This window comes from Hippopotamus amphibius, chromosome 1, assembly GCF_030028045.1.
Source record: "Hippopotamus amphibius kiboko isolate mHipAmp2 chromosome 1, mHipAmp2.hap2, whole genome shotgun sequence".
NCBI lineage: Eukaryota > Metazoa > Chordata > Mammalia > Artiodactyla > Hippopotamidae > Hippopotamus > Hippopotamus amphibius.
The window spans coordinates 113237663-113252103 of NC_080186.1; the positions used below are offsets into that span (position 1 = coordinate 113237663).

Here is a 14441-nt window from a genome sequence, read left to right on the forward strand (position 1 = left end):
TGCTCTGGGTCTAGTTTTAACTGTATACTTCATACAATGTAATGAAAGAATATTGACTTTGTAATGTTGAACCTATTGGTCAAACTGTGAACACAACAAACACTGGTTATTTTTTTGGTAGAAATATTTACAAGCAATTAAAGTCACTGATTTCTTGAAGTTGTTTCTTGTTGTCTTCCTGATTTTTACAATTCCCCAACGCAAAGGTGCAGAAAATTAACATTTACCCTCCTTTCCTAGAAATGGCATGATGGAGAGAAGACTTGCGGGGTATAAACACAAATGCAGACGTTTGGAAGTTGATGGCTTTAAGTTTCATTTTGTTGGTAAGTTTTTGTCGTTCCTTAAATAAAAATTTTGAGTTTTTCCTCAAAATCTCCGCGCTACTTTGCTTCAGCCCCATCGAATAATTGCCCTCTACCCATTTCTGGCTCTGTTAACTCTGCTCCTGCCCGCAGTTTCATCATCGCAGAACCCCAGCACCCTGGGTGAGTTGAAGCCCATGGGAGTCCAAATGCCCAGGGCGCCGAAAACTGGGTCGTTTCGGGCTCCGCTGGACCCATGGCCTGCGAGTTCCGGCGGCAGATCCCAGCTCCGGGCCCTCCTCGGGGATCCGAGGCCTCTCCCAGAAAAACCCTAGAGGGCGTTCTCTCTGTTCATTCATCCAATAAATACTTGTTCCATTTCCGACGCCCCTTAGTCTTCGGAAAACCAATTCCGCCCTCACTTTGCAGGACGGTGTGGTGTCCTCGCCTTGTTAATGACCCAAAGACTCCGGGGAAGACGAATCTAGGCCACTATTTTTTTTTTTTTTTAATTGGCTGCGTTGGGTCTTCGTTGCTGCACACGGGCTTTCTCTAGTGGCTGCCAGCGGGGGGACTACTCTTCATTGTGGTGCGCAGGCTCCTCATTGTAGTGGTTTCTCTTGTTCTGGAGCATGGCCTCTAGGCACGTGGGCTTCAATAGTTGTGGCACATGGGCTCAGTAGTTGTGGCTCATGGGCTTTAGAGCACAGGCTCAATAGTTGTGGCGCAGGGGCTTAGTTGCTCCATGGCACGTGGCATCTTCCCAGGGCAGGGCTCCAACCCGTGTCCCCTGCACTGGCAGGCGGATTCTTTACCACTGCGCCACCTAGGAAGTCCTCGGCCACTATTTAGCAAGTGTCGCGCGAGACTGACCAAATGCCGTCCCTCCGTGTACCGAGCATCTGCCAGGAACAAAAGACCACCTCCCTTCCCTCCATCCTTCACGGCCACCCAAGAAAGCGTTCATGGCAAACGGTGACCACGGCCAAGCTCTGCTGTTATTGCCTCCGAGCCAGCCTTTTGCCAAGTTCCTCCACACCGCGAGGCGCCACCCTCTCCCCGAGCCCGCAGGAGGAGCGTCAGGCCGCAGCCCGCACCCCGGGCCAGGAGCCGGGAGAGGTCTGAGCGTCCCGGCCTCAAACACCTCCGGGCTGCAGGTGGGTGGCGAGTCACGTCCGCGCGTGGCGGCCCGGGGTGTCTCAGCCGAATTCGCCCATGCAGCCGGGAAGCTGGAGTCCCCGGACCGCGTAGCGGAACTACAACTCCCAGGACTACCGCTGCCCGGACTTCCGGAAGCCAAGGGCGGGCGGGGAGGAAGCTGCTGAGATCCGGCCAAGAGGCCGGGGTTTAATTTAGCAAGAAAAACGGGGGGCGGGAAGAGCTGTAGGGCTAACCTGTCAATTCGCCACCATGAACGTGGTTTTTGCTGTGAAGCAGTACATTTCCAAAATGATAGAGGACAGCGGACCGGGCATGAAAGTACTTCTCATGGATAAAGAGACGGTGAGTTTGCTTTTGCTTAGTGTCTGTGAGGGAACCCTCCTCCCTTGCGATAGCTGGTCCTATTGCACTGCAGGATTTAGTATTTAATTAAAGATTTATAAGTGAGGATCAGTTCAGTATGGAACTGAAAGGTTGTATAGCATGCCTAGAAGGTTTTCAGTCTGAATGGCTATAATCACTGTCAGACATTCTTCTTGTACCCAGAACAATTTGTTGAAATCAGAAATCCTTTTCTGAATGCCTCTGCCAGAAATAATACATAAGGCAAGGGCATTTGGAAAACTTTGGGATGGTCCTGTTATTTCCACTCAGCGTTGTGTTTTTAAAGTAAAGCCGTTAGGGCTCAAACTGAGATGACAGGTTATTTGTCACGAAATTTAAAAAAAAAAAAACCTCTTTAAAGTGATGGGAAAGTTTTTACTTGGAAATGTATGGGTTTTCCGTGTGCAGAGAGAGCATTTCATTTTGTTACATTACTTATTATTTTAGACGCTCAGTAAATGTTATTACATATGTTAATATTTAAGTTATCCAACTAAGTAGTATTAATGAAAAAAAAATTTTTAAGTCTCAGGTATTGCTGCTTGTTTTTATTATTCTGGACTAGCATAATATTTAATTCTTTTTCTTTACAGACCGGCATAGTGAGTATGGTATACACACAATCGGAAATTCTCCAGAAGGAAGTGTACCTTTTTGAACGCATTGATTCTCAAAATCGAGAGATCATGAAACACTTGAAAGCAATTTGTTTTCTTCGACCTACGAAGGTACTACCTAAACAGCTGCCATCTGCCTAGGCAATTACAGCACACTATGATCTGGAAGTATTATGAAGGCAAAATAAATTTATATTATCATCATTTGTGGCATCATAATTATCCTGGTTTATCAGAGTTATAACCATGACTCTCCTCCTTTCCTCATCTCAGTTCACTCCTTACAGCCAGTTTTTCCTTCAAGATGTCTTTTAGGTTCTCAGCAACTTCCAAAGCCACTAACTACCCTAACAGAGACCCACATCACTTTATTCCTGGATTAACCTCCATACCTATCACACTGAACACCACTGCCATTTAATCTTACATACTTCCATCAGTGTTTTGAGTCTTTATCATTTTATTCACATCTATGCTCAGGAACCTTTAATGGCTCAATTTTATTTCCATGATTCAATTTATATTTAGTAGCCCTCAGAGCCCTCCTTTAGCCGGTCTGGTCTGCCCTTGTGTATTCAACCTCCTATGTCCTACCTCTGCTCCTCCACTGCAGCCAAATAGGTCTTTTTATGATCTCTCTACATGCTCATTCCTGTCCTCTGTTTGTTCTTTTCTCTATTTGGTTTCTTCTCTTCTAATTAAAAGTTCTTTAGCCTTCTGTCAGGTTTCATCCATCATCTTCTAAACATAACTTGAGTCCGCCTTTAAAAATGCTTTACTATTTCGACCTTACTTTGTATGTTCTCTTGTTTTATATTCATGTTCTTAACTCCAGTGCTTGTACATTATGTACTTTCCAAGATACAAATCTGACCATGTCACCATGCTGGAAATCCTTGAATGATTTCTCATTGCTTTTATGATAAAGACAAAACTCCTTAAGTGTGGCCTGCAAAGACCTGTATGGCCTAGTTCCTACTATTTCTATGGCCTCATTTCAAACCCATTTCCCCTTTTGCTCTAAGTCACACTAATCTTTCAGTCCACTATATTCCATCATGCCACAGTACCTTTGCACAGGTTCTTCTCTTTGCCTGGAACGTTTTCACTCCCTCAAGCAAATCTTTCCTGGCCTTACTGACCAGCTCAAACCCCGCTCTTATAAACACTTACAGCACCATCTTCCCCTCCCTGTTACTTGTCAGGGTTGAAGTCTCATATAGTTTGTGTGTTTAATTAATATGTCTCACCTACCAGCGGTAAGCACTAGGTGAGCAGAGATGATGTCCATATTTTCACACTGTTATGTCTCCAATGCCTGCCACATAATGGATACTCAATAAATAGTTCCTGAATTAATTAACATCAATTAATTCTTTGTTCCAATAGCTTCCAGTTGTTTCATATTAGTCATGACATTTTGGTTCTGAGAGGGATCTTAGAGATAATCTAGTCCATCATTTCCTAACATTTTTTATTAGAGAAGCTCTTTCACAACCATATGTATATATTCTCCCAAACTCAAAATGTGTTGTTAAAAACAATTTTTCCTTAAGATTATATTATAAAGTTAATTTTTAATGTGTTTTTTAAATTTAAATGACAATTTTTAAAGTCTTTTTTCCCATTTAACAAGCAATATGTATTGCTTACATTACTTTTAATTCTGTAAGGAAATGTATAGTTTTTTAACATCCAGAAATGATATTTTGGGACTTCCCTGGTGGCACAGTGGTTAAGACTGCGAGCTCCCAGTGCCGAGGACCTGGGTTCAATCCCTGGTCAGGGAACTATATCCCATATGCATATCACAGCTAAGAGTTCACATGCCACAAATAAGGAGCCCAAAAGCCATAACTAAGACCTGGCACAACCAAATAAATAATTTTTAAAAACTGATGTTTTGTATCATGTATAAATTGGGGATCTACTTTATACTGAAATTTAACCATATGTTATAGTATCAAAAGTAAATAAAACCTGCATTATGATCATATGTAATTGGAATTCTTATGTTTTGACCATTTGAAAATCAACTGTTTTTTAGTTCTAAATGTCATGTTTTATTTTTAAATAATGTAATTATACAAAAGGTCTTAGCCTACTGTTTGCAAATACTTCACAAATATTGCAGTTCTGCAGCCTTTGGTCCCAATAAGTTAAAAGCCCAAATGAATATAATTAACTATATTTTCTCTTAAATGTTGGGTTTTAAAGGACTGGACACATTTTGATGTTCTATGTAGGAATTTTGACCAGATGAATACAATTTATAGACAAACAGCTTGAGGCAAATTTGCAGAATTATTATCTATTTTATGTTGTGTTTTAACATCTGGGTCCTTTTATTTTTTAATCTTAATTTGGCCAAGGTAGTGCAGCTAGTTAACATTACATATGATTACTGATCATTATATTTAATGTGTCTCTTTTTTATCACCAGCCCTCACCCCTCCTAACATACATACACTTAATCTAGACCTCAGCACACAGTAGACTCTCAGTAAATACTTAAATAAATCAATGGATTATACATAGTTATTACTTTTTAACTTAAGCAATTCTCCTCATGTTTTGTTTGTTTATTCTTTTCTAGGAGAATGTGGATTATCTGATTCAGGAGCTCCGAAGACCCAAATACAGTATATATTTTATTTGTAAGTATGTTATTTCACCTGTTCAATCATATAACTAAATCCTAGCTAATATGTTCTATTGGGTACTTCATATTCATCAGTAAGTTAAGTGAATCCATCACTATGAGAGTCTGGCGGGGTTTTTTGTCCTTTCAAAGTATTAAAAGTGTTGGACCAACATTCTGTTTCTGAGAGCTAAATGTGATTTCCACTCATCCTTGACTGCTTAGGTTAAAAAAAGTTTTTTTTTGAAGTTTTACTTTGCCTTTCAAGTTTCTTTATAAGTCAAATGTTGTAAGTAGTCAACTTTCACATTCCACCTTTGCCAAAAAAGTATGTATACTTATTCCTGTTTTACACTTTTATGAACTGAAGCATAGAAGCTGATTTATTTATTTGGAGGGAGGATATACTTGAGATGTTGAAAAAACAGAGGTTTACCTTACATACCAGATGAAAACATTCTATTTCTTTCTGCAACTTTATGTAATACTTGAAAGTACAAGTCATCAGGTAGATATCTCCTATTTGCATAATTTTTGGAGAGGGGAAAGGGGGTGGAGGCCTGGAAATAAACTAGGTTTTTGGTTACTGTGCAGTTTATATGGATTTTTTTAATGTAATACATTCTGCTTTGGAAGTTACATCTGTCCTCCTCTAGATGTCATTAGTGATCTTTAAAGAATTAGTATAGTTTACCTGAAGGCTTTGGAGTTTTAGGGTTTAGACCATAGTCTAAGACATACATACTTTCTTCACCACATATTACAATTTAATAATGGTACCAAAAATTAACATTTGTGATAAGATACTGCATTTTATAAGAACTCTCTCATGTATTTTATTCAGCCCTTAAAACAATCCCAGGAGGTAAAAATAGGCAATTTTATTTGTTTCTGTCATCCTACTTTTGTTTTTATTATTGTTTTATTTTGGGGTAATAATCCCAGGTTTTCTTTTTCAATTAAACTTTTTCTTTTGAGATAATTATAGATTCACATACAGTTGTAAGAAATAATATTGATACGTAGATCCCATATACTGTTTACCCAGTTTCCCCTAATGGAACATCTTGCATAACTATAGTATAATATCACATCATACCATATTGACATTGATAGAGTCAGGATGCAAAACATTTCCATCTTCCTAGAATCCCTCATATTGCCTTTTATCTACTTCCTTCCCATCCTAGCCTCCTCAGTAACCCCTGGCAACCACTAATCTGTTTTCCATTTCTATAATTTTGTCATTTCAAGAATGTTATATAAATGGACTCATACAGTATATAACCTTTTGGGATTGGCTTTATTATTTTTTTTTTTTAATTGGCTGTGTTGGGTCTTTTTTGCTGTGTGCGGACTTTCTTTTTAGTTGCGGTGAGTGGGGGCTACTTGTTTGTTGTGGTGCACGGGCTCCTCATTGCCGTGGCTTCTCTCATTGCGGAGCACGGGCTCTAGGTGCATGGGCTTCAGTAGTTGCAGCACACGGGCTCAATAGTTGTGGCTCACAGGCTCTAAAGCGCAGGCTCAGTAGTTGTGGCGCACGGGCTTAGTTGCTCTGCGGCATGTGGGATCTTCCTGGAGCAGGGATCGAACCCGTGTCCCCTGCATTGACAGGCAGATTCTCAACCACTGTGCCACCTAGGAAGCCCTGGGATTGGCTTTTTTTCATTCAACATAATTCTCTAGAGATTTATCCAGGTTGTTGTGTGTATCAATACTTCATTTTTTTTTTTAATTACTGACTAATATTCCGTAGTATGGATTTACCACAATTTGTTTAACTATTCACCTGTTGAAGGACATCCGAGTTGTTTCTGGTTTGGGCTAATACAAATAAAGTTGTTATAAATATTTGTGTACAAGTTTTTGTGTGAACATAAGTCTTCATTTCTCTGTAATAAATAATACCTAGGTAGCAATTGCTGGGTCATATGTAGTTGCATGTTTAGTGTTTTAAGAAACTGCTAAATGTTTTCTGGCATGACTATGCAATTTTACATTTCCATTAGCAGTGTGCAGGTGATCTAATTTCTTTGTATCCTCACAAGCATTTAGTGTTGTCCCTATTTTTCATTTTAGCCATTCTGATATGTGTGTAGTCATTCCAGTATTTTTTTAAGTCTGATTATAAACAAGGTACTTAGGATAACAAAGTATAAAAACTTTTGTATTCAGTCACAAACACACACACACACACATTTATAGAGAGAGATTGATTCCCCATGCTGCCAAATTTATGTGGACATCTAACAGAATCACTGTTTTGTTGAAACAAATCTCTTACCTAAAAATCGAATAAGTCATGAGATGAAAGACTCCCTTTTCCTCTGAAAAGTGCTATTTGATGCAGTGGTTGAGATTAATAGCAAATAGTAAGTCTAATATTTACTCTTCTGCTTCTAAAGATTGATTTGGGCTGTAAATCTATGAAGTCAAAGAAAAAAACTATATATTTTAAAGTAGTTAGCACTGAAGCCTGGGAAAAATAGATTGTTGAGGTGTCTTAGGTGGAACAATCAATTTCACAGTTTTATTTGGTTGAAATAAACCAAAATGAATTTATATATAGTGATTTTATTCTTTACAGACTTGCAGCACAATTTATATTAATTAGCACTAAACTGGCCTTCTGCTCATGTAATTTTTTAATAATTTTATTTTTGTATAGTCTTATGTCTACTAATCATCTTGTATAAGAGGCTCCTCCCTTCCTTTATTTAAAAAAAAACTTTTTATTATGGAAGTTTTCAAATATGTACAAAAGTAGACAGAATAGTCTAATAAATCCCAATGTACCCATCACCCAGTGTCTATAATTACTGTACCATGGCCAATTTTGTTTTAGTTATAATGCTATCTACTCCCCCATCAATATTATATTAAAGAAAATCTAAGATGTAATATGATTTCATCCATAAATATTTCCATGTGCATCTCTAAACAATAAGGGCTGATTTTTAAAAATACCATTATTGCATCCAAATAATGAAAAATAATTCCTGTTTATTCAAATATTCATTCAAATTCTTTTATGCCTTTCCCCCCACTGTTTGTTTGAATCAGGATCATGGTAAGGTCCACACATTGCTATTGGTTGTTATGTTGTTTAAGTTTCTTTAATCTTCTATAGGTCCTCTCTCTACCCCTACCCCCATGCAATCTATTTATTGAAGAAACTTCATTGTTCTGTTAAAGTTTCCAACAGCCTGGATCTTGCTGATTGCATCCGCATGGGATGGTTTAACATGTTCTTTGCAATTTAAAATGTCCCTCTGTCCTCTAGTTCCTGTAAATTGGTACTTGGATACAGAGGCTTAATTAAATTCAGATTTGATTTCTTTTTGACAGGACTGTTTCATGGGTGGTGTTGTGTGCTTCCGTTGATTGTCTCTTACTGTGATACTAGCAGAGGTTAATGCTCAATGCCTAGTTCCATCCATGATTCATTAGGGGTTGAAAAAAATGATGGTGTTATAATTGTCATTATCGTTCCTTCTTTGCTTTTTAGCTGGAAAATTTCTATCCAGAGGAGTTTTCCGTCATCTACTATTTGGTTATCTGGTGGTACAGTTTGCCTACAAAGGGGTAAAAGCTTACTTTTTTCCCAGTATTTGCTATTTTCAATATAATGATTTGGTTCCCTAGCATCCTCCAGTGCCTACAATGGTGGTTCCCTTCTTTTTAGTATTATGAATTTATGGATTTAAACATATTTGTGCTATTCATTCCAATGTGAAGGTATTCAACTTTGACGTATACCACAATGTATACTAAACTTCACTTATTCATTACACTTTAACTCTCAGGCCCATTTATGTCTAATTGCAGCACAGACAATCTCCTCTGAGTCCACCACAACTTATATGTCTGTTTCAGATTTCAGTAATGTGATCAGCAAGAGTGATGTGAAGTCATTAGCTGAAGCTGATGAACAGGAAGTGGTGGCTGAGGTTCAGGTAAACATATTGGTCCTCTAACACATCTCTTATATTGGCCCTTTCTAAAGATTTGAGTCTAAAAATAAGGAAGGTGCTATCTCATAAGAAAGGAGGCTATTGATCAGACACAAATAAATGTGATTGCACCAGACTATACTCATTTTTAGAAAGTTTGGAAGAGGTATCAAATTGGATAGGAATAGAATTAAAAGAGTCTGTGGGAACAAGGAGATTGTAATGGTACTGAATTGGTAGGGAAGGTTTCACAGGGTTGGGGACAGAGCCAGATACATCTTATGATAGTTTTATGAGCTATACTATAAGAATGTTCATCTACACAGTTATAGTTTATAGTTATAGTTTATTGGGAGAGAATAGGAAGTAAAGGATGTGAATGAGGTTTGTTAAAGTTCTGTTTGTGATTACCTTGCTTCGGGAAGTAATAAGCAGATTTGTCATTAGGTTAAAACTTGGAAACTCCTAAATATTTATTCTGCATGCTCTGTAATACATCAGCTTAGAACATTTTATGTTACCTTTTTCTTAAACCCTTTAGTGCTCTCGAATACATTTATCACAAATTTTTTAATACATTTATCACCTAAGTGAAGAATATTGTCCTCAGGGAAGCAAATAAACAAATTTTAGATTTTTAGGAGGATGTGCTAGGTGATAAATGAATAAAAAAAGAATGACCTATTTTAAATCATATTCTCCCTCGTGAGAATACACTGGACAGTGAAGTTCTCATTCATCTAACTGAGGGTAACATTGTATATCTTTAGCAGTGTTTTATTTTTACTAATTAATAAGTCTCCTTAAGTATGGTATGTATACTTAGGCAACTTTTGTTTTTTGGTGTTTTTTTTTAAGATTTATTATTATTGCTACTATTTTGTAATTATCTTAATTCCCTCACATTGACTGTTGCTACTCAATTGTTAATTAATCAGTTTTTCTCTTTTACACCTGCATTTCCTCAAATTTGATTGTATCACATAGTATTATATCACATATAAAAAATACTACTGCATAGTACAATTAGGAGTTTATGGAATGACTGACTGATCTTGGTGCTTTGTTTGCAGGAATTTTATGGTGATTACATTGCTGTGAATCCACATTTGTTTTCTCTCAATATTTTGGGTTGCTGCCAGGTATGGAAAAAAATGATTTTTTTTAAGTTTATTTATCAGGTGGGAGTTAATTCAGTAAGTAGTTGGACACTTACGAAAAAATTCAAATATTTTCTCTGAACATATGTTTTTTACAAAAAAGGGTAGAAATTGGGATCCAGTCCAGCTATCCAGAACAACTCAAGGACTGACAGCTCTCCTCTTATCTCTGAAGAAATGTCCCATGATTCGTTATCAGCTTTCATCAGAGGCAGCAAAGAGACTTGCAGAATGTGTTAAGGTATGGCAGTCTCTATCCCCAGTTCCGAAACATCAAGACCATTCATTTCCTTATCGTATTTCAGAAACTAAAGAAATATTTTATCTAAAACCAAGGAGATGATGTGTTAGGTTTTACTGGCAAAGAGGTAGGTGTTTGTAATCCAAGACCAAAAGCAACAAATTAGAGCTAAGATTCTTAGGTTTAACCCAAGAAACATTTGCAAGCTACTTAACTTTTGATCCAGTTGAACCATTTGTAAAATAGTTTCAAATCCTAACCCATTAAACAGAATGCTACTAAACTTTGTCAAGCTTTTGAATCCTTTTATGGAAGGCCTATGCAAGAGCAAAAAACTATTGTTAAATGTGGTTTTTATGTATTAATTTTCTATTTATAGCATCTCTATCTGCTACTAATTGGTTGACCAAACCGTCTTTCTGTCTTACCCACAGCAAGTGATAACTAAAGAATATGAACTGTTTGAATTCCGTCGGACTGAGGTTCCTCCATTGCTGCTTATTTTAGATCGCTGCGATGATGCCATCACCCCATTGCTAAACCAGGTGCAGAGCCCTTTGTTAGCATAATGGAAGGATGATTTCAAGTGGCAGTCATCAAAATGCAGATGTGGAAATAAACAACATAGTCCATGTATTTGCCTCCTTATTTTCCGCTATTCTTGTTTTTGCCTTGTATTTCCTAGTATTCTGGTATCAGTGTTCTTCCAATCACAGTCATCTTCAGCTCTTTCTTCTGCCTCATTCATTCTTCCTGTCCCTTTCTGTCATCATCCCTAATTAAGGCAACTTCTGGGTTTGATAGATTCTACTTTTCCAGTGTCTGTCTGTTTTTTTCCATTCATATTGCCATTACCTTGGTGTGTAACTAATCTCTTCTAGGAATCCTGAAATAGTCATCTACCTGATTCCCCACTTTTAGTTTCTTTCCACTCTAATGTATCTCACAGACACCATGTTGTTAAATTACTTTTACTAAAGCACAGTTCTGATCCTATTACTTGTGACTTAAAAACCTTAATTGTTTTCTGTTTGCCTAATGGATTAATTTACAGATTCCTGAACTTGGCATCCATGAACCTTCACAGAGTGGGCTCAACCTTATAAAAAACTTACAGCTCACTATTGTGTAGATATGCCTCATGATTTCCTGCCTTCATTTTATTCATGTTGTGACTTCTGTCTCAACTCTGGAATGTTTGGAATACATTCTCTTCCCATCTTCACCTCTCAAAATTCTTATCCTTTAAAACCACTTGAAACATCTCCTTTGAAGCTTTCTTTGCTTTGTCAGATAAGTTTTTTTCCCCTTAAAATTATTGTAGAGCTTTGTCTCTCTTACATCTCATGCTACACTTTCTATGTTGTACCTTTGATTGTTTTCACAGTCTCCTAGGTTATACATTCCTTCAAGGCAGACTGTGTCTGACTAATGTTTATTCTTCTGCGAATACAAGCACAGTGTCTTACACTTTGTAGATACTTTGCTAATAGTGACTTTAAATTTGTAGGAAAAGGCACAGTCCATATTTCACTTCCATCCCAGCTTATAATAATGTTAACGCTAGGGGAAATCTGTGGCTCTGGATTGCAACTTCTCTGTGATATGATTGCCTTATGTTCCTAATATTCAAAGCAATATAACTTCATATATTTTATATATTACATACTACATATATTATATATTTTGTATACATTTTAGTAATAAAATAAAGAAATTTTGACAATATAAAAAAAGTAGAAAGAAAAATAATTGCTTATAATTCTGTTTCCCAAAGAAGAGCAATCATTCATTCAACAAATTTCACTGAGGACCTGTTATGTGCCAGGTACTGTATTAGTACTGGAGACAAAAGGTTAAAAGACACAGTCTCTGCTCTCAAAGAGTTCATGATCCAATGAGGGGAGAGTAAACAGATCATTTTAATTATGAAGTATGTGCTAATGGCAAAAACATGCACAGGATGCTGAGTGTGGAAGCATAAAACGTTTTGCTGTACTTATTTTAAATGCTCTAATGAAACTTACTTTTTCAAGGACTCATTTGGCAAATATTTTAAAATAAAGCACCCTCTTTTATAACCTCTTAAGCCATTTTAACAAATCTAGGTTGCTTACATATGTATATACTTATACATATATAAATATTTCTAGCATTTAGACTCTAGATTTAGAGGGTAATTTGCTGGAAAATACTTAGTTTTCTCTAATGGGCCTATGACTAAAAGTAACCTGTTCTCCATAAAAGGTGAGAAGGCAAATTTGGGGGTTTCTCCTTTCCAGTCTTACCAAATAAGTTCACATTTTGTAAGACTAGAAACCAATCCTTCTTCAAAATGTGTATTAAGTAAAAATGTAAAATAAAATGAATTCAGAGGCAAGCTTCTGAATATGCGTGTTTTGATCAACTCACAAGGTTTTCTCTGATAATATTAGTGTTCCCAGGATAAATATAGCACCACTCAGATCTGCAAGAACACACTTCTCATGCTGCAGAAAACCACAGCAGCATACAGGAAATGGTACAGCTTGTAACTGCAGTACCAATATAGCCCTATCTGTGAAGCCAAAAATATACTCTTAATTCACAGGCAAAAATTGGAGCTAATGATAGATCTAATTTATTTTCTTTCTATCAGGAATATTAATCTGGCTGCCCTTCTTCCAAAAGTGTGAAATCGAAAAGTATTTTGACTTTTGGATGTTTAACCAATTAAAATGACAATCTTAATGCTTAGTATAGCACAAAATATTAATAAAATTTGAGCTAGAGAACCTCCATGTAAAAAAGACTAGTTAACTAAGACTGTTAGCAGTTTTTATTTGTTTTCCTGAACATTTACTATTTCCATATTTTGTCAGTTACCAATTTTTTTTTTGTTACAATTCTTTATTTAGTGGACATATCAGGCCATGGTCCATGAACTGCTGGGCATAAACAACAATCGGATTGATCTTTCCAGAGTGCCGGGGATCAGTAAAGACTTGAGAGAAGTGGTCCTGTCTGCTGAAAATGATGAATTCTATGCTAACGTAAGTGGTTTAAAATTCTTTTTAATTGTTTTTAGTTGTTTTCTGTAAGAAGATTAATATCGATTTGTTAGAATGAGAGCAGGTGTGAGATTACATGTGGAAGGATGATAGAGGCATCCTGTAGGTCAGGGGTCCCCAACCCCCAGCAGCAGATGGGTACTGGTCCACTGTCTGTTAGGAACCTGGTGCCCAGCAGGAGGGGAGCAGCGGGCTGGCGGGAGGGCAACCAAGCAAAGCTTCATCTGCCGCTCCTCATCGCTCCCCATCGTTTGCATTACTGCCTGAACCATCCCCTCACCCATCCCACCACCCCAGTCCATGGAAAAATTGTCTTCCATGAAACCAGTCCCTGTTGCCAAAAAGGTTGGGGACCACTGCTATAGATAAACTGCATCTCAAAGGAAAGCAGAAGACTTTTTTCTGACCCTTTAACAATATATTTTTCATACTAATCACATACTTAGTTTTGTACTTTTAAAATTAGAACCCAGTTTATTTACTTCCCTCCTGTCCATAGCCCTTTGCAATAATAGCAATGGTATTCACCACCAGTGTCCTGGCCAGCATCCAGATTTGGTAATTATAATGAAATTTTCTTGCCCTTCAATTCTAACTGCTTTCAGTGTTCTTTTTCACTTCTTTTAAATTGTCTGGAAGTCAGACTAGTTGATAGAACTGTGTTTTCAACTTCCTTTTTCACAGAATATGTACCTGAACTTTGCTGAGATTGGTAGCAACATAAAGAATCTCATGGAAGACTTTCAGAAGAAGAAACCAAAAGAACAGCAAAAACTAGAATCAATAGCAGACATGAAGGTAAATTGAACATGTACATGGATGACTAACATGCAAGACTTTGGAACTAGTCATGTAAGCAACATTTCTGGAATATTCTGGGTCTGATTTCTGCCTTGATTCCTTTTGTTTGGTTCGAGGTTATTTTCTGT

General features: G+C 37.2%; 1 protein-coding gene across 2 annotated transcripts in view; it reads left to right on the forward strand.

Moving 5' to 3' along the window:
• The first annotated feature begins 1577 nt into the window (after positions 1-1577).
• VPS45 (vacuolar protein sorting 45 homolog) overlaps positions 1578-14441 on the forward strand; it is a 66689-nt gene continuing 53825 nt past the window's right edge. For both annotated transcript variants that reach the window (XM_057721898.1, XM_057721889.1), the window contains exons 1-9: positions 1578-1808; positions 2444-2578; positions 5064-5124; positions 8985-9064; positions 10135-10203; positions 10325-10462; positions 10897-11007; positions 13360-13494; positions 14197-14310. In XM_057721898.1, coding sequence (XP_057577881.1) covers positions 1716-1808; positions 2444-2578; positions 5064-5124; positions 8985-9064; positions 10135-10203; positions 10325-10462; positions 10897-11007; positions 13360-13494; positions 14197-14310 — 936 coding nt within the window. In that variant the 5' untranslated portion in view covers positions 1578-1715. The remainder of the gene's footprint in view (positions 1809-2443; positions 2579-5063; positions 5125-8984; positions 9065-10134; positions 10204-10324; positions 10463-10896; positions 11008-13359; positions 13495-14196; positions 14311-14441) is intronic.